This window comes from Drosophila persimilis, unplaced genomic scaffold, assembly GCF_003286085.1.
Source record: "Drosophila persimilis strain 14011-0111.01,24,50 unplaced genomic scaffold, DperRS2 tig00000124-arrow-pilon, whole genome shotgun sequence".
Lineage (NCBI taxonomy): Eukaryota > Metazoa > Arthropoda > Insecta > Diptera > Drosophilidae > Drosophila > Drosophila persimilis.
Genome location: NW_020825294.1, coordinates 2,359,283 through 2,377,709, shown reverse-complemented (window position 1 = coordinate 2,377,709; position 18,427 = coordinate 2,359,283). Strand labels below are relative to the sequence as shown.

At 45.9% G+C, this 18,427-nt stretch overlaps 2 protein-coding genes across 2 annotated transcripts; both read left to right on the top strand.

The window, feature by feature from the left end:
- Positions 1 to 11,014: 11,014 nt before the first annotated feature.
- On the top strand, positions 11,015 to 11,469 carry LOC113565532. The gene is made up of 2 exons (XM_026987826.1): positions 11,015 to 11,066; positions 11,130 to 11,469. The coding sequence occupies exon 2, from the start codon at positions 11,143 to 11,145 to the stop codon at positions 11,278 to 11,280; it is 138 nt and encodes a 45-aa protein (XP_026843627.1). The 5' UTR covers positions 11,015 to 11,066; positions 11,130 to 11,142; the 3' UTR covers positions 11,281 to 11,469.
- A 3,814-nt stretch (positions 11,470 to 15,283) lies between these two features.
- Positions 15,284 to 17,850, top strand: LOC6593618 (transcription initiation factor TFIID subunit 5). Its single transcript, XM_002018951.2, has 3 exons — positions 15,284 to 15,342; positions 15,407 to 15,687; positions 15,750 to 17,850. Exons 1-3 carry the CDS (start codon positions 15,289 to 15,291, stop codon positions 17,848 to 17,850), a joined length of 2,436 nt encoding a protein of 811 aa, XP_002018987.2. The 5' UTR covers positions 15,284 to 15,288.
- Positions 17,851 to 18,427: the final 577 nt, after the last annotated feature.

Sequence of the window (18,427 nt, the reverse complement as noted above, 5' to 3'; positions counted from 1 at the left end):
CTTCGGCTACTGCGACAGCAGTTTTTCGGGGGATTTTTAGTGTTTATTGCCGTAGATTAGTTTGTTTATTGTAATCCTCGTTATAAATTAAGCAAAACTTGCGCTTAAAAACCCATTGGCAGCATTCGGCAGGCGAGAAAGGGTTTTCTTACCGGACTCCTTTCGTCCGGCGGGGGGACCCCATCCCATATTAATTTGCCGCATATTTCCCCGAAGGCATCGAACGAACTTAGCAAAGATAATTGCTGCAAATGGTTTACGACCGCAGCCGATAAATGTTTGTCGTAGTTGGGATGGAGCCTGGAATCTTTTGGACAAAAGAAATTTCATTTACTTAGAGGAGAAATGCTAGGGTTTGGCTTTGGAACTCAATAAGCGATAGATTTTGATACGGAATTGGGTTTAAAAATTCATTTCTAATGCAAATGTTTTGCTTTTTTGATATTTCACAGAAATACCTTATATTTTGGAATGAAACACAGGCCGCTACCCAATTTCCAACCAAATTGTATGCAAATTTATAGGAAAATTTGGTTCAATCATCCTCCAGATGTCCACAACATTACGAGCAGGAAGGAACACTGCCGAAAATGTATGTAAGTTTCACTAAATATAAAAATTGCAACATACTGTACACATATTTTGTAATATTCCAGAATCGCGACAGCTGCTGGTTTTGCCGCTCGTTCGATTCGATTCGAACGATTCCGCTGGCGGAGAGATGAGTTTTTATATGGCCAAGGTGTGTGGCGGCTGTTCAATAACGAAACCCAATAAGCCAGGAGCAGAGGTACACCAATACAGGTGCTAGAGTGGGGAATACACAGATAAAGATACAAGCCAATGAGTGGTAGATACACCTGGGATGAGTGGAAGAGCTCCAGGTGATGCCTGCATAACATCCTTATTTGGGTTTCCTTTTTTTTTTGTTTTTGTTTTGGACTAAAATGACAAAACTCCATTAAGAATTACAATTTCCCGTCTAACCTTTTATTACATTTCCGATTCCCTTTTTTCGCTTTGTTTTGGCACTCTGCCCCCCCCTGGAGGGGGAGCTCTATACTAGAGCGGGAGAGTGAGCGCTTCTAATTGCATTTTAAAATTGCGACACCATAAAATGTGCTTACGGTATAAATAATTATAACGGCATTTGTCGCAACAAACAGCCAGAGAGCAGCACAGAGGCAGGAACCCAAAGCCACTCCAGCGAGTGGCAATGATTTCCAGTGTCAGGACGAGGCAATGGGTTTGCGAGGACACACCAGAACAGAGCCATGCAGTCGGTTGTTGTCGCATCTCCTGGATATTGCATGAGCTCCCAGCAGCATCCCGAACCCCGCACCTCGAACCCCGCACCCAACAGCCAGCAGCCAGCAGGTTCAACCTCTTTTCCATTTCGCCCTGGCAATGGTAGCTCCATTTTGCAACAACAACAACGATGTCATGCGATTAACGTGAGCTGCATATTTTCAGCTAATTTTCTAATTAAAATGGTATTTATGCATTTTTCAGCTGGCAGAATTAAACATTCAGCGCCAAGAAGGCTGAAAGCAAGGACTACCTACCCGAACAGCCTTCTAATGGTAAGTTTTATCCATTTCCATTAGTTCAGGGATTAATTTCAATAAAATTCTGTATTTTAGCTCTGATCTGGATGTACCTGATCGATATACAAGCTGGATGGAGCCTGGAGCATGTTTTCATTCTAAAGAAATCTTCAAAGGAGTGCCTCTGATGCGCTCCTTTAGACTGTCTGTCTCCTGGCCACACACTTGACAAGGATAATGCATAGGACAGCTCGCCGTCTTGGGTATATCCTTGTGTCACGACAGTGAAACGCAGCTTGCGCTACACTTGGATGTCGCATAAATTTGTGTCCTGCAACAGGACGGGGCAGACCAAAGCGTTGCAAGACTGGAGACTGCAGTGGCTTATGTCCTTCGAGTCGCTGTCTCTTGGTCAAATTTATTTACTTTGTTATTTATTCTGTCATTTAGCAATGATTTGAACAGCGTAACAGGGGCTCCCAGGACTGTGATAGGTTGGGACTTGGCTATAGGGAGTATTGGGAGTGTTTCCTTAAAATAATCGTGATTTTTGGCTTGTTCTTTGCAGTCGCCTCTTCAGGCCAAGTATCCATTTCATTCCTGGCCAATCAATGGCTTACTACCAGCTGTCTCTGCTGTCAAATCCAATAAACTTCTAGAGCACACATTGTATGAGAGCACGATCCATGGATCCATTTCCGCCTTACGTTCCCCATGTAATTCAAACATTTTAACGACCTTCAGCCTGGGCAGAACGACGTGTGTCCTGTGTCCTGACGGCGACAGATTTTTCTAATGTCTCCATTCGAATCCTTTGGCCAAAGGCAATTAAATGTGCCACGGAATGGGGCCCAGAGAGTGCCAGCAGTAGGAGTAAGAGTCATAATTGTTTTTTGCGTGCGTGAATGCGAGACAGAGAGATGGGATGTGGATGGGGAACTGTCATAAATTCCAGTGGAGAAACACGATTTGAAATGAATTATATCTTATGGTTATTAGACAAAGGGACATCCCCTTGAACACTCATGCCGAATCAGGCGTTGCAGTTGGCCTTTGGGAAGGTGTAATTATTAACATTTGTGCTTTCTCTTGGGCCGAAACAATTAAAAGGGAAAGCAGTTCGAATCAAAGAACAAGAAGGACACACACATGAGAGGCACGGTGGCAGCAGGAGGTGGCAGTGGCGCACGCGGTGGATTGTCAGTGTGAAGAACACATGTGCAATTGCCGCTTGCCTTAATGGGCCATAAATAACCGGGGACAACAATGAGAGGCGGCTGCACTGCATCCCACCTCAGTATCTCTCCCTCCCTCCCATTCTGCCACTGTGTGCTCTTTTCTTTTTCTTTTTATACTCTTAAATGGGGTAGTATGTTTTCCCCTATATGTTTGAAATGCAGAGGGGGATCTGCAGCAAAAGCTTGCAAAGGGTATCCGCGTTCGACCTTCAAGGGACGGGACTTTCCTTTCTTGCTTCTTTTGTTGGGTGCTACTCGCCAGGACATATGAAATTATTGCACGTCGACGTGCAGCCAATCGTTGTGCGTGTCCTTGCGGCCACACATACTCGTATATACGCGCACACACACTGACACTGGCCCGGTTCGGCCTGCATGTGCATGTCCTTCGTCATTCATCAACGCTGCCGCTGTGTATGCGGTTGCGGCTTAGGGGTGGCAGGCGGGCGTCCCGTCCCCCTTCCTGGCACCTTTTGCGCATAAAATGTTCTTCCCCAAAATGTGCAAAATGTTGAAATGCGTCGACTGCTTTTGATTTATTGTCAATTGAGATGAAACATAAAATGCTGCCTGCCAATAAAAGTGTTGGAAGCAGCCACGTCGTCGTGCCGTCGTCCTCGTCGTCGTCGTCCTCCTGCAAAAAGGATAATGCGCTGCGCTTGTTTTAATTGAAAATAAATCTTGTCAATTTACGTCGCGGCCAGACACATCCTGTGATCCTGCCCGCTTCTGTGTTTGCTTTTATGTCTGATTTTCATTTCTTTTACCAAATTGTAAATTACTTCCGCCTGCTCTTTTGTTGAATGTCCTTTCAGTACCAAAGGTGTTGCGTACTTGGGCTTGGGCTTTCCTTTTTTTTATTTTTATGACACTAGAAAAAATATACGAGTATCCCGAAATCCGGCGACGAACATCCGCCACCTTTTTGACCAAAAGTCCCCTTTGGGGTCGCGTCCTTTTTGCAATAATACAGCAACAAAAAAATCTACATATAAATAAACATTAAAATACTTTGGAGACTGAGTGAAAAAAATACAAGTTTGAACAGTCTTAGGACTCTAGGATACCCTTTGAGCAAAGACAATATAAATAGCGGCCATAAATTTTTTTGCCATTTGAAAGTGGCTCCAGGCTCTCGTAGATTATTGCTGAAAAGAGCTCAAAAGCCACTTCAGCTTCTGATATTTTCAGCTTTTCCTGAATTTAATATAGACTTTCAATAAGTCTTGGAAAACGTATTAAGTAAACCTAATTTATTGGAAAACAGAGGCAGGCCAGTTTTACAAGTTCTGCAGGACCTATATTTTATAGATTTGAAAGATTTTGGATATACATAAATAGTGTTTGACTCAGTCTCATAGAAGGATGAATTTTCGGACACGACGTTAACACTAATATATCCTTTCTAGATAAATATTTTGATAATTAGGTAGTAAAATTGGCGAATTTTATTTTATTTTTTGGCGAATTCCAACCTTTTCATATGGCAGCCGTGATTGGATATATACCATATATATATAGATAGATATTTGATGTATTTTGTGTAAATCCACAATTAATATTTTTCTCACAAAGTTACCTTCGAGCTTTAAATTATATTCGAGCATTTGTGTTATGGATTCGACAAAATTCTGACAACACTCCTCAATTGTTTTGTTACAAATATTAAGACATTTTTGGTAGACAGTAAAACAAATTGTAAAATTAAAAGAAAATGTCCGAACCAGTGGAAAATACATCCCATGAACGGCAGAACCACAACGAGTCAGCTGGAGAGCGTATCGGAGGATTGGTTCCGGAATCGCTTCGTAACGCGATCTCTACAGTCGCCAAAGTAACCGCAGCCGGCGTCAAGAAAGTGTGCAACGCCTCATGGATGATATTCGCAGTTTCCCTAATTCTCTTCGTGCCGATTATCTTTGAAATCGAACGCCACCACGAGACAAGTTTTGATTTCAATTAAATTAAATGAAATAAACAAGATTACCAGAAGATTAATATATGTACATATATTTGTTGAAGATTTTACATCTGAAAAGAGAGCTTAAGGTACGCGTATACCTTCAAACTCTACAAGTCCAGGGTATCAACAAAAAAGAAAGAAATATGTAATAACATTTTATGTTTGCTAAAAGTTGGGTAACATTGAAAAATGGTTTGTTTGCCATTATGTGCGTTACCCTAACCTTACTTTTTGGCAGGGATTTAATTATTACGATGTCAGAATAAGGGACAGAATAAGCGATAAACTGAAGCAGGGTCAACGATATGTGGGAGGCTTCATAAAGAATACACTTTAAAGTCTATAGATTCATTAACTTCATTTGAGGAACCTTTCCAATCGGGTTATAATCCTTGGATAACCCTCCATTTTGTTCCCATTTCAATCGTAGAGAATACAGACTTCGTTGAGCCAAAACTAAAGTCCTTTTTCCCATTCAAGAAACCAACGGAAGTTTGACAAAATTGCTCTTTCTTTTGCCCACTAAAATATTCCACTTTTCTTTTTAGCAGTAGAATCTTTCCTTTCTTTTGTTGATAGTTAAAGATTTATTTGGCCATGTTTATGATTCATGAATACCAAATAAAATAAGAGAAACTATTCGAAATCAAAATCGCCTTTTGCTGCGAGTAACTTCCTGGGGAGATCCTCATAAATTGTTTTTGCTGGGACAATCTTTGGACACATTGAACTCTAACATTAAAAGGTCGTTCCTCTTGTGTTCTCCACAAATCAAGGCTAAAAATCATTTAAACGATTTCCACACCCCCAACCCCCCGGGCGGCCCACACAGAAAGCAGAAAATTGTCACTTTTGATTTGTTTGCCCTTGATATGGGGGCGAACTTTGAATTTATTTCACTCTTCTTGGAGAGGTTGGTTGGATGGTCCCTGGTAGTATCCCATTTTGGCGCCGCTTGCATTTCCTTTTTGGCATTCGGTTCTGGGCCAAATGATTTCATGTGAAGCGGTGATTATTTTCACCTAAAATGCGTTCCCCCTCCCAGTGGCAAGGATCTGGGATCTGGGAGGTTGCAGGAGGAAAACTGGCAGGATATTTATGGGCTTTGAGCGTGTTCCGCCTTTGCCGGGGGCGAGTGGTGGGCGAGGGGCCAGGGCCAGGCACTTTCAATGTTTTTGCCAGTGTCTTTGGCCAGTCGATTCGATGCAGGAGCACTCCACTCCAGCTCCAGCTCCAGCTCCTGCTCCGATGTGGCACTTGTATTTATGTCTTCGTCTATAAATCCATGTCTTGCAACCACTCCTCACACACACAGCGCACCCATGCCGCCACCATGCCACCATGCCACCATGCCACCATGTGCGCGCGTCTTCATGTCAAATCGTAGATTTATAATTTTCGGCTGCGTCGCCAATGCAACTTGCGGGGCAATAAAAAAAAGAACGAGCAACAAGGAGGCTAGGTTTCAAGGACCGAAGGTTGGGATACACTGGAAAGATCCAGTGATTCCTCGAGAAAGGTCCACGCAAAGACCAGACCTAGGGATACTTCTAGCTTCTAACAAAAATCATCATACCGTATAGAAAGAGTATATTAAAAAAGCCAAGAAAATACTCGTACGGAAGCAAACACACACACATCCTCTGGCAGGACAGCAGGAGGATCGAAAACCAGAACCAGAGCTCAGGATTCGCCACCAGTCGTCGTCGTCGTCGTCGTCTCAGTCTGCTGTTCGGTTCGGTTCTGGTTCTGGCCTGTCGAACGCCATGAATTATGATTTTTGATTGAAGTTGAGTTATTACAATTCAATTTATTATAAATGCGGTTGCCACGAACCCGAACCTGGCCCCTTTCGCCTGTCCCCTGTCCCCTGCCGCCAGTCCGCTTCCACCCCAGGAAGCCAGCAGGATTCAGCAGGCATCAGGCATCGCCTGCCCAGGACATTGAACTATGAGTTCTTGGCGTGGCCGAATTTCTGCCCCGTTTGAGACTTCCTTCCACTCCTTTCACTCTCTACTTTCTGGTCTTTCTGTGTGTGTGTGTGTGTGTGTGTGTGCCGTTTTCGACACTTTTGCTAAATTTATTGCCGATTATTTTTACATTTCCTTCTTTTTCAATTTTTTCCTATTTTTTTTTCCACCCGTTTGGCAGGACATTTTCGGGGGGAGGACAGAAATTCTGGGTGTCGCGGCAATTATTTTTAACATTTTTGTTGATTTTTCATTGATTTCAGATTTGAGTAGAAGTTTTGCCAATTTTAAGATTCATAAAAGTGGAGAGAAATTAAGGACAAAAAAACTCGAACTCTTTTAAAAAACCCAAAATATTAGCAGATTTTCCATTCACTTGGCCTCTTTATGGCTCCCATTATATGCTCCCTAGAACAACCCCTAGCAAGCCATTCATTTGGGGTCCCAATCCCAATACCAATCCATTACAGCCGCCTGCATATGCATCCCATCAGCGATATTAGCTATTGGCGCTATTTATATGGCACATAAATCAGAAATGGGTGGCCAAATGGCTCTCGCTCTCCCTCTCTCGGCCATGAGCAACTCGCAATTAAGAGAAATATATTAGTCTAGCAGCTGATTTAATTATTTAACGATGAAGTCCAAGTCGCGGACCACCCAGAGGGGAGGGCAGAGGAGGACGAGGCCAGTAAACAAGCCAAACAGGAGCAGGATCCGCCTCTTTTAAGCGTCAGACAACCGCATCACAGCGTCAGACAAAAGGCATCACACAACCCCGAGTGGGTGGAGGAAATGAAGTGAGGAATGGTGGTGGCCATGGCTAAGGGTCTCTCTATGCGAGTATATGGGATTCCAGCGGGGGTCTCGGACTGGGTCTGGGTCTGGGTCTGGGAGTTCCTGTAATTGCACCAACGCGCATAATTCATATCAAATGACCATTTTAAAATCCTTTTATTTCGGTGCGTCGCCCTCCCGTCTCTGTGTTCTCTCTGGGATCTCTCGGCTCTCCCGCCTCCTGCCCGCCAAAATATTTGAAATAATAATTCTTCGAGATAAATTACCCAAAAACAGGTGTGTCGGTGTGTGTGTGTGCGCCGTTCTCTAAATTGCCCTGATGCTGGTGCCTCCTCTTGGTGCTCCTGTGCCCCAAAGCGAGACAATGACACAGAGCCACAACTACAACTACGGCAGGCATGCAGGCAGGCTGGCTATCACTCTGTTCCTCTGCCCTCATCCTGTGCCTGTACCCCCCCACCCCGCCTCTGTTCCCATTCGGGTTACTCCCAATCCCTGGCCCTGTCCCTGGCCCTGGCCCAATCCCAGACCCAATCTACTCGTACTTTTCCCCAGTTTTCGGTGCGGTGGCAGTCGGTCAGTCGAGAGTCGTCGAATGGCAAACGGCGGCGGATGGGCTTAAGTGCTCGGCTGGCTCGTTGGTTCGTCCTGTTCGTCCTGCGTTTGGCATTTAGCATCAGGAAATTATGCTGACGCTGCCAACTGGTCTCGGGCATGGGGAATGGCCATGGGCCACTGAGATTGGGAGCCCAGGCAATCAGCGACGTCTGCAGATGTGCATGCACATGTCCATGTCCTATCTACTGTCCGTCCTGCTGCTGCTACTCCTCTCTCTGTGTGTGCAGGCGCCTGCGCCGTCTCCATGGCTCATGTTGTGTCCTCATTAAACCCCTCCCCCCCCCCCCCCCCCACACACACACACAGGGAAAGGGAGAGGGGCAGGAAGAGGGACGCCCGCTCTAATGAGTTCCAGGCTCCGCACGGGGGGCATATGTTGTCGTCTATTCTGCGCGCGTGTGTGTGTGTGTGTGTGTGGCATGGTGGCATGGTGGCACATCCTAGCCGCGTTCCAGTTGATAGCCAGCCAGCCGTCTCTCGCACGCTGCTGCTGCTGCTGTGTCACACATCTGGGTGCAAATTATGGCACATTTCAAATAGCACAAGAACTACACTGAGAGAAAATATACAAGGGATCTTTGCTGAAAAGAATTTAGAGCAAACTTTAAACCAGAAGAAAGTAGAAATGATACCAGAAGAAAGGATTTATTTAAGCCTGAAACAAGATCGTAATGCTTTGAAGAAATCGTATCCTATATCGTAACAGAACAGAAGTCCTAAATAGGGAACATACTTTGATAATCTCTGTTCCTTAACGGCAGAGCTCGATTTAGTTATAGTTTCTGAGCTTGTGTCAACTTTTTGAAGACCTAACGACAGAAAATCTGTTCAATTTTAAGGATTTCCAAACCTATTCCCAGTTCAAACTCAAAAGAAACAAACAGCTCTTATCTGATATCTATAGATCCCCCGCCCTTCCCAGGCTGTGCAGCTTTCTTCAAGTCTTCCAAAGACTTTCTCCAGTGCACCTTCCACATACTGGCGTTGCACACTCCGCCTGGCCTGGCAGCCAGAAAGAGAGCGCGATAATCGCATAAAAGTTTACATTTATGATGCTCCAGCAGCAGCGGGGCAGGGAGGCCCCAGGGCAGGGATAGGTGCAGCACCCCCTCGGCAACCCGGAGGAGACTCAGTCACAAACACCTCGGCCGTAAAACATTCGGCTGACGGCAGCATACAAAGACTGACACAGACCCCACGAGCGGACGAACGGACGGACGGACAGCTGTTTGAGAGGGCCAACTATGAGTGCGGATGCAGCAGGGGTTGGTTGGTTGGTTGGTTGCTTGCCTGTGTATGAAAGCTCTATGGCTCTCTAGGACTAGTGGTAAATGTGTGCGATGTGCAGCAGCCCCCAAACCCACCAGCCGCTGCCGCTGCTGCTGCTGCTGCAGAGGACGACGGACTCGCAACGAGAACAAAAAGGCGCGAAAATCCATTCGCACATAAAATGCGCCACAGTGTGCATTATTTTAATGTCACTGATAAATCATTTTTATGTCGGTGCTAAATCAAAAGATGGACGAGCAAATGCCGTATTTCAAGCGAGAGTCCTGGCCGCAGAGGGGTACTGTACGGCTACCGGCTACCGGCTACAGACTACGGGTGTCACACATGCACCCCGGGCAAAGGTGTGCTCTGCTCCGGGGTCTGGGCCTGGTCCTGGCAGCCACTGCCGCCTGCATTCGTCCATTAAAATGCGCTCCGGTGTGTCCAAAACACAAGCAGCAGCAGCAGCCACGTCTACGGGCGGGGGGCGGTTGCAAGGCCCGTTTATTTATTATTAACACAAAAAAGACCCCGAGGACGAATTGCAGTTTTGCTTTGGAGCCTGAGCCCCAGTCCGACCTCCCGGCGGAATGCGCAACTGCTCTCTGAGTGGCCGCTGCCGCTGCCTGCTGCCTGCTGCCTCATAATTCGTTGTCCTTCCAGGTTCACCACTCTCCTGTGTGCTCTACTGCTGCAGGAATTCATCTGTTTGCGGTCCAAACACGTGCCGTTGGCCAGAAATAATGTGCACTGGAATCTGCTTGGACTAATGGGTGCAGAACATGATATTTGGCTTAGGCCTCGGCCCAAAGGGAAACTCGAATGATCTCCAGAAACTTGTTCTTCCTGCGAGGAACGCACAAAGATGCAGATTTCTCTCAACAAGACACGATAGACTAGAATTTTGAACTAAAACAGTCTCTCAAATGAACGAGCCTTTACAACACATATGTAAATAGGGATAGGGGTTTTGCAGTAGAGAAAGTTCTATCGATCTGTGTAAAATTTTAAATCCCATAAAATAAAAGCAGTAAATAGTAAATGCAAAAAGCAACAATTGCTGAGGAATTTATTACAGAGTAGCAGGTGATTAAAACATTATAAATATTTATTAAAATCCATGCACATACTATCGCAGTTTATTCAATGTATCGATAAGATCGATCAATATATTTTGCCACCGCCAACTTAACATCGAAGAGACAAACGTGAAATTGTGCTTAAAAAAACAAAAAAATTACTAAAGAACAGGAGAAAGGTAAGTTAAAAAAATCAGCTACAAAATCAAAGGATGTGCAGAAAACGATCTCTCTAAGCTGACTTGAGTTGCAGGAACAGAGTGCACACCTCCTCGCCAGTTTATACAAATTAGTACTTCAGTATATTTCTGTTCAGAGTGGGTCCGCATTGGCTTTATTAATAATTAATATTAATTAATTTTCAGCTCCGCACCATTCATTCTCTATTTAACTTGGAGGTGCATCAAATGGAGAGTAAAAATAGTACGTTCCATATCCCACCTATTCTATCCTACCTTCCTATCCAAAAACATCGTTTTTCAATTGTATCCCTGGTATAAGGCAACCCTGTGATATGTGTCAGTCTACAGAGAACTTCAGAACTAAAAGTACAACTAAAATTCTATTGAAATAAAATTTCAAACGTAAGTTAAAAGAAAAGTAATATACGATAGTGAAGGGTGGTCTAACATTTAAATATTCTGCAGTTCTACAATCAAAATGATTCGCGCCTTGCAGCCCGATATGCGTGCGGTCGAAGAGCTGGCCAAAAAAGAGGTTCAAGCAAATATTTTCGTATTTGTTTTGACCTGTGCCCTGATACGCTTTGTGCCAAAAATAATACGCAAGTTCTTTTAGAGGTCTTTTAAAGATCATACACTGGAGGGCGCTGCTGAGAGTAGACGATTTGAAATTCGAAATCCACACTGACACAAAATGTTCACTACCAGAGATTCAATTCAGACATAATGCATTTGTTAATTATCTAAACACTCGTTAACAATAAACATAAGGGGTACCAAGCAGATGTGATTCCCTTAAGGTAAACCTCTTCAAATTCAGTTCAGACTCGTACGGAGAACATCGATTAGGAAGCCCGTTCAGGGCACTCCCATTCGATCATTGAGTGGAAAAGCCACATTATTTACCATAACAAAATCTTATAAATTTATTTATACAATTGTGAGTGGGAAAATCTCTACCGGACAAGCGATTAACTTCCACTTGACTGTGATTTGAATGAACATCAGTCACAGGAGGCAATGGGCCACAACCGCAACGAGAACGAGAACCCTCCTGTGTTTGCCCTGGGGCTTCGACACCTTTTGCACGAGAGGGCGGGGCGCGTGACAAGGGGAATATAAATCAAATAAACAAACCTCATTAACATATTATCAGCCTCAAATTGTGACACCGCCCGTCATCTTAAGTTCAAGTGAGAAATCTGTCACGAGGCATTAAATCGTTTGCTGAGGCAGCCCCCAAAAGCCGCAAGTATCCTGTGCTCCTGTGCTCCTGTGTCTCCTGGAGCTGGATGGATGGATATTCCCGGAATCCCGGCACACATAATTATGCGTGTAAACAAGCGTGATGATAGTGCGCTGAAGTGTGACGATGATGCTGACTGCTGACGACGCGTTTCCCTGGCCCTGGCCCCGGCCCCGGCCCCGGAAAGGGTTAAGCCGTGACTTCTTACCTATACCGGAGTCCGTGCAACCCTCTGGTTTCCACCCCCCGATGGAAGCACACTGATGGAATACTCAACTACTGGCAAAACAAATTGCTTAAAATCCTCTCACCCCTGGAGTGGAGCAGAGCTAGTTTCCAGGCACTTTTCTGGCTGGGCTGCTGATTTATTCGCGTTGTGTTGGCAACAATTAGAAAAGTTACCGCAGGATGTGCACACAACAAAACACAACACAGCACCCAAGGACTCAAGGAGAGAGATGTCTTTGCCGTCTGGTGGCGGCGGCTGCTTCGCCTGACAGGTCTCCAGGTCTCCAGGTCTCACCGTTCACGTTCTCGTACTCCTTCGTTCTGGGCCGCTGGCGCTGTGTGTTTTAATTTGACGAAAGACTGATGACACCTCATTAATATTCATTGCCGTGCTACTGCCAGGCGCGCACTCTGGGATTCTCTACTGGATTCCTCCATATATCCTGTTTATGCCAGAGTTTATTCATTGTCCCTGGCGCCCGATCCCCCTTTGTGTGTGTTTGCCTCAAGATGGATGCCTTGCCGTTGCTTTGTTGGATTGCCGGGCTGTCCTGATTCTAATGAGGCGTTAAATGTTTCCTTTTTTCCCTGACAAAGAGTTGTGGGGGACATATTGTATGAGAACCTCAGCGTTGAAGTGGTGTTCGGTTTGAGATTTCCTGGAAGTAAGTTAATAGAGGACACTTGACTAAAGTGAGTCTCAAATTAGCTTCGATTTGGATCTCAGTGGTACCTTCGAAGCCAGCCCCCAGGTCACTTCTAGAGCGACCTTTTTTCTAAGCAAAACCTTTATTCAAATCTTAGTTAATCTCTCGGGGCAACCACCCCGGGAGTGGACTGGAGTGTCAACCAACTTAACGATCGCTGGTAACGATACACCCTCTTCGTACATATTATATACTTATTTAACATATTTAAATTGTAACCTTCGCTATCCACTCTTGTTTAGCAGTTTATCGTCCAGCCACCCACACGACCATAAGTATTTCAAATTAATGGCAACACTTCAAAATAATTATGAAGCACATGCCACACGAAAGCCAACACCATACCGTGGGGGGTGGGGAGGGGCAGGGAATGGGGTGCTTACCTTCACCTTCTGGCACTTTTAAGATGCTGCCGCGTGACATATTTATGAAGTTCAATTATCATAAAATGCAAATGAAATCGTCATGGCCCGGAAAACGTCAAGCTGCCTGCCGCCGGCCTCCTGCCCTCCAATAAAACAAAACAAAAACCCTAACGCCCAGACCTTGGAGACATGGCCAAAATTAAGCAATTTACTTGCGATATCCGGCCCCGGCCCCCCCCCCACCTTTGACCTGCCACCAAGGTGGGGGCGTACTGGGCGCACTGGGCGCAATGTCAGGTGTCAGGACAGGACATCTTCTTTGGGTTTGCTGAATTTTATCTGTCGACTGGCGCTATTAAAAGAAATTACGCTCAAAACTAAATTGCGGGGCCAGCAGCACGACCAGAAAGCTGGAGGAGGATCTGGGGTATCTGGGGTGTACCGCCAGCATTGAAATGAGAAACGATTATGTTTTGGGCCCGGGCCGTGGGACGGGGGCCAGGGGGCCCTTGTGGCATCCGTGTGGCATAAAGAAATGCCAAAGAACAAGAGGAAAACTTTTTAACTTGTTTGCCATGTTGCTATTTACAAGTCCTGTGGGACATACCCTCCCCCCCACCCCCCCTCCACCTACCGGCACTACCTCATCGCCCAGGACCCAGGACCCATCCCCATGCCCCATTCCATCTGTCGTGGCGGCGGCGGCGGCGCTTCAGGTAACTCCATTGCCGCATTGCGCTGATGTTTGCGTTTTTCCGCGATGTTTTTCTTTGTTTGTGGCGGTTTTTCTGGGCATTCCTCGGCATTTGTCTGGAGCCCTCGTCTCCGTCTACGTCTCCGTCTACGTCTCCGTCTCAGTCTTCGTCTTTGTCTCTCACTTGTCGCCTTTTTGTGGGTTTCGGTTCTCTCAAGTTGCCGTAATATGTTTCCGTTAGTTTTGGCTCGTCTTCGTTTGGTTTTTGGGGCTGCTTTGAGGCAGGCAATGTGGGGTGGCTTGAGGTGGCTTCGGTGGACCCCAAACCGTTATGGTAATTTAGTGGCGCAATTTTGCGGAAATTGATGCTGTTGCTCCAAGCGTTGTTCCACCCCAGGACCCACTCTGACCATTGCCAGGATTGGCATTTTGGTGTGGGGTTGTCTAATTTTCATCTGGAAACATGCATTTTAATAAGCATTTAAATGTGTGTACACAACCGGTATGCTATGCGCCACTGTCATTTGATTTTACAATGTTAAGTCTTCCCATTTGAGATGAGATAATGGTGTGGGAAAGTACTACAGAAATGCTGTTGAAATATACGAAAAATTCTCTTAAATGGCATTTGTAAGTGAGTGAAGTTTTAGTGCAGTTCTTATAAAGTATTCACTATTTATTACATTTTAATTTAAATATTTATTTAAATAAAATATGAATATAATAATCTTATTTATAGTACAAGACATCTATGCCTCTGCAGGTTCTACGATATCACATATTTCTATCATTATGCAACAGCATTTTTACTCGACGAACCAAACCGAATTTTTCTGATTGATTTGGGGTTTAATATTTATTTTTTTTTATTAAAAAATGGGTATATTTTTGGTGGTAGTACTTCATTGAGCTTTACAGGTATTTGTGCATATTTATCCATAATTAGGATTTGGTAAAACTTAAATTCAATGGGACTTTTTGAGCTGATTATATTAAAAAAAAAAAAACAAAAATGTTTTGCATAGAACACCTTGTGTATACACGTACAGATGTCCAATCCGTCCGATTCCGATAAATGATTAGCAAAGTCATTAAATAGTTCAAAAACTCAGAGAATAATTTAAAGGGTAATTTTTTTATCTCAGCTCTTCATTTTGAAAGCTTCTTCAGTTCAGCTCGGCTTTCCGATCATCTTTCAGCCTGAATGCGCCTCTGCATCATTTAAAACATTTTTCAAATATAATTAGACTGATTATAATTCTCCTGCACAAAGTTCAACGATGCAATACGTCCTGGAATACCCCTAATGAGACTATAATTGCTGCCACATGCATAAGGTCACACTGGTGGGAGTGACTCTGGCATTTTCCGTTGTCAAAGCGAAATGAAACGTTCAAAAAAGTTTCAAAATATGAGCAAGGAAACAAAGAAGCGTCATGTAAGTATAAGATGATAATAGAAGATCTCATAAATGGATCAGATTAAAGCTAATGTCAGTACAGAAGTCCAAGGCGAAAAAAAAGGTCCGAGAAGCGCCGGAGGTGGATTTCGAGATAGAGTGCAACAATATGGAGACCGATCAGAATATTGGAAAATTTAAAGCCAAAGTGGGCGCGAGAGAATCGGACTTCTCGAGCGATCAGGACAGCTCTTCACTGGAATCCAGCTCCGATGGCAAGTCCGAAATGCAAGACGAACCTCAAGAATGGAGTGACCTGACATTTCCCCACTTGGGCTCTTCGCCAAAACGTTACAAAGCATCCCATGAGGGACAGTCGAAGGGGTAATGTTTTCAGATCATATTTACGAGATGCATATGTATTATACGATTCCAATTTCATGTAGCATTGCAGATTTAATCGGGGAATCGTCGTCCATAGACGTGGACGAGCATAGTGGCCCGATGCCGTCAATGCCTCTGTTCGAGGACGCAAATAAGGACACATTTCAGTTTAAATATCCCACCTACCAGGATATCTTTATCACCTCTACCCAATCAAACTCCAGCGAAGCTGCCAAGGAACCCAGCACGGATTATGACGAGGATTTGAATTGCTTTTCTGACGACACACACAGCTGGGAATCCGACTTCAGTGATGTGGAGGACAATGAGGAAAGTCTTTATCCTATTTGCAGAAAAGGAAAGGAAAGTTGGTTGCACCTGCCGCTGCACACAGTCGAGGTGCCTTTTGGGTATACCAGCTCGAAGAATGCTGGCATACGATCGACCCCAAGTGGGAGGGAGACGGTTGGCAGGCAGGCAACCGAGTTCTACGATGACAGTGCCACCGAACACTGCCAGGAACCCACCGGGAAGCCCGTTTTCAAGGTCATCAAGCAGAACGAGGTGTTCGAGCAGTACGAGCAGGCCTTCCACGCCGTGCTGTCCATGGTTGAGGCGGTGTGCGATCGCTTCAGATACGACATCTCGCAGCTGCTGTATCCTCTGCTGGTCCTGGCCTATTTGCAAATGGTGGCCAGCGACAACGTGGACGGGGCCGCGACCCTCGTGAAGAACTGCGGGAAGTACTTGGATGACTCCTACAGGCCGCGGCTTGCAACGCTGAAGAAAATTCTTAGGCCAGCGGAGGTGCCATCCAGGGCGCGAGTGCTGCTCAACGGTCACTACAAGGTGGACATCCTGATGGCCCGGGACGCCTATACGCAGTGCCTGATCCACTTGGCGCGCATTCCGTTTTGGCAACAGGACAAAATCATGGGCCACATCCGCCTCCGGAAATACGACGACGAGGAGCTGCCCAAGCAACGTTACCTCCTGGGACATCCTAAGCTGGAGACCATGCTGTGGACTCTTCCCGAGACGCACGGAGAACCCTCCAAGCACTCTCGACGCCGGCACAACGCCAATATGCAACAATTGTACACGCCCCCTCCGTGTCTTGATGATGAGATTAAGCGCCGGACGGAAGACGAGCAGCGCAAGGAGCTTAGTCGGGAACACCTGCCCTCGGTCTACCTATACACGGCCATGACTGGGCAGGAGAAAGTTCTGTGTGCGACCTTCTCCGAGGAGTTCAACATGGTGGCACTGGGCACGTCCGTCTCCGTGGTGCACGTCTTCTCGGTGGATTCCTCGAAGCCTCTGGTGGATATGACGCTTGAAAAGGGAGAGTCGGACAGGCGGGTAAAGCGCACCTTGTACGGCCACCAGGGGGCTGTCTACGGCTGCTCCTTTTCCCCCGACGACCGCTACATTGTCAGCTGCTCGAGGGACACCAACGTGCGGCTGTGGTGCCTCCGCTCCTGGAGCTGTATTGTTATCTATACGGGGCACCTGGCCCCAGTCTACTGCGTAGTGTATGCCCCCCTGGGCTTCTACTTTGCCACCGCCTCGGCGGATGGCACGGCTCGAATCTGGGCCCAGAGTACGAAGCAAGCAGCGCGCCTCTTATCCGGCCACTTGGCCAGCGTGGAAGTGTGTCTGTTCCACCCGAACAGGTACTACCTGGCCTCCGGGTCGTCGGACTGCACTGTCCGCGTCTGGCACGTAGTGAAGGGCCGCCAGGTGCGTGTGCTCAGCGGCCACAAGGCGAGAGTCACGTCTCTGGCCTTCTCCACGTGCGGGAGCTACTTGGCCTCAGGAGGCGACGATCACCTGGTAATTGTCTGGGACCTGCCCGCCGAGCGAATGATCCGTTACCTGAGTCACCACACGGCCACAATCTACTCCTGCGCATTCGACATGGACAATAATATCCTAGTTGTGGCCGGCGGGGAGGCTCGCCTGTCCGTCTGGGACTTTGACCGCCTCGTCCAGCAGTCTGGATCCCGTAAATCCTCGTCTTCCAAATTGGCATCAAAGGAGCTGCTACTAAAATCGTACGACAGTTACGAGGGACCCATCTACAAGGTCTCCTTTAGCAGCGGCAACCTCATATTAGCCGTCCGCGTGGAACCCCCAAGAAATCCTAAGAAAACAACATAACAACGTGGACATAATCCTCCCGTATATTGCAGAGAACAAATATCGCAGTGTTTTGTTAGAGTTTATAAAAGATATAAAGCAACCAAAAACTGAAGACTAAAGAAACGAAGAAACATTCATACGATTCCCAGCGTAAGAGCACTCCTTAGTACGCCTTTTCTGTTTAGAGATTTGATTTGGAATGCCAATTTGAATCGGCAGTAAACAGCGATGATACTGACGAATCTCAAAACTTCATGCCTGCGTTTAATCGTTGAAAACTATGACCGGCGAGTGACAGAATAACGAGTGGCGAGAGAGCAGCCGCTTTCGGTATAAGATTCTGAAATAAATGTGCAACAGTCCCGCCATATAGAACACGCGATCTTGATATCTGATGAACCTTTACGGGGCGGTCAGCATTGGCAAATTGGTCTAAGATTGAGACCCAAAATGTGCTGATAGCTGTCGATGCATTGGTAACTTATTCCGCGATCCCAAATCCCCGGTTTCGGGGTCAGAATATAATTTTTTTTGCTAAACTGTTATGGAAATAGTTCGTTTCTGAACTAAACGAAAACAGTTTAATTTATAAATG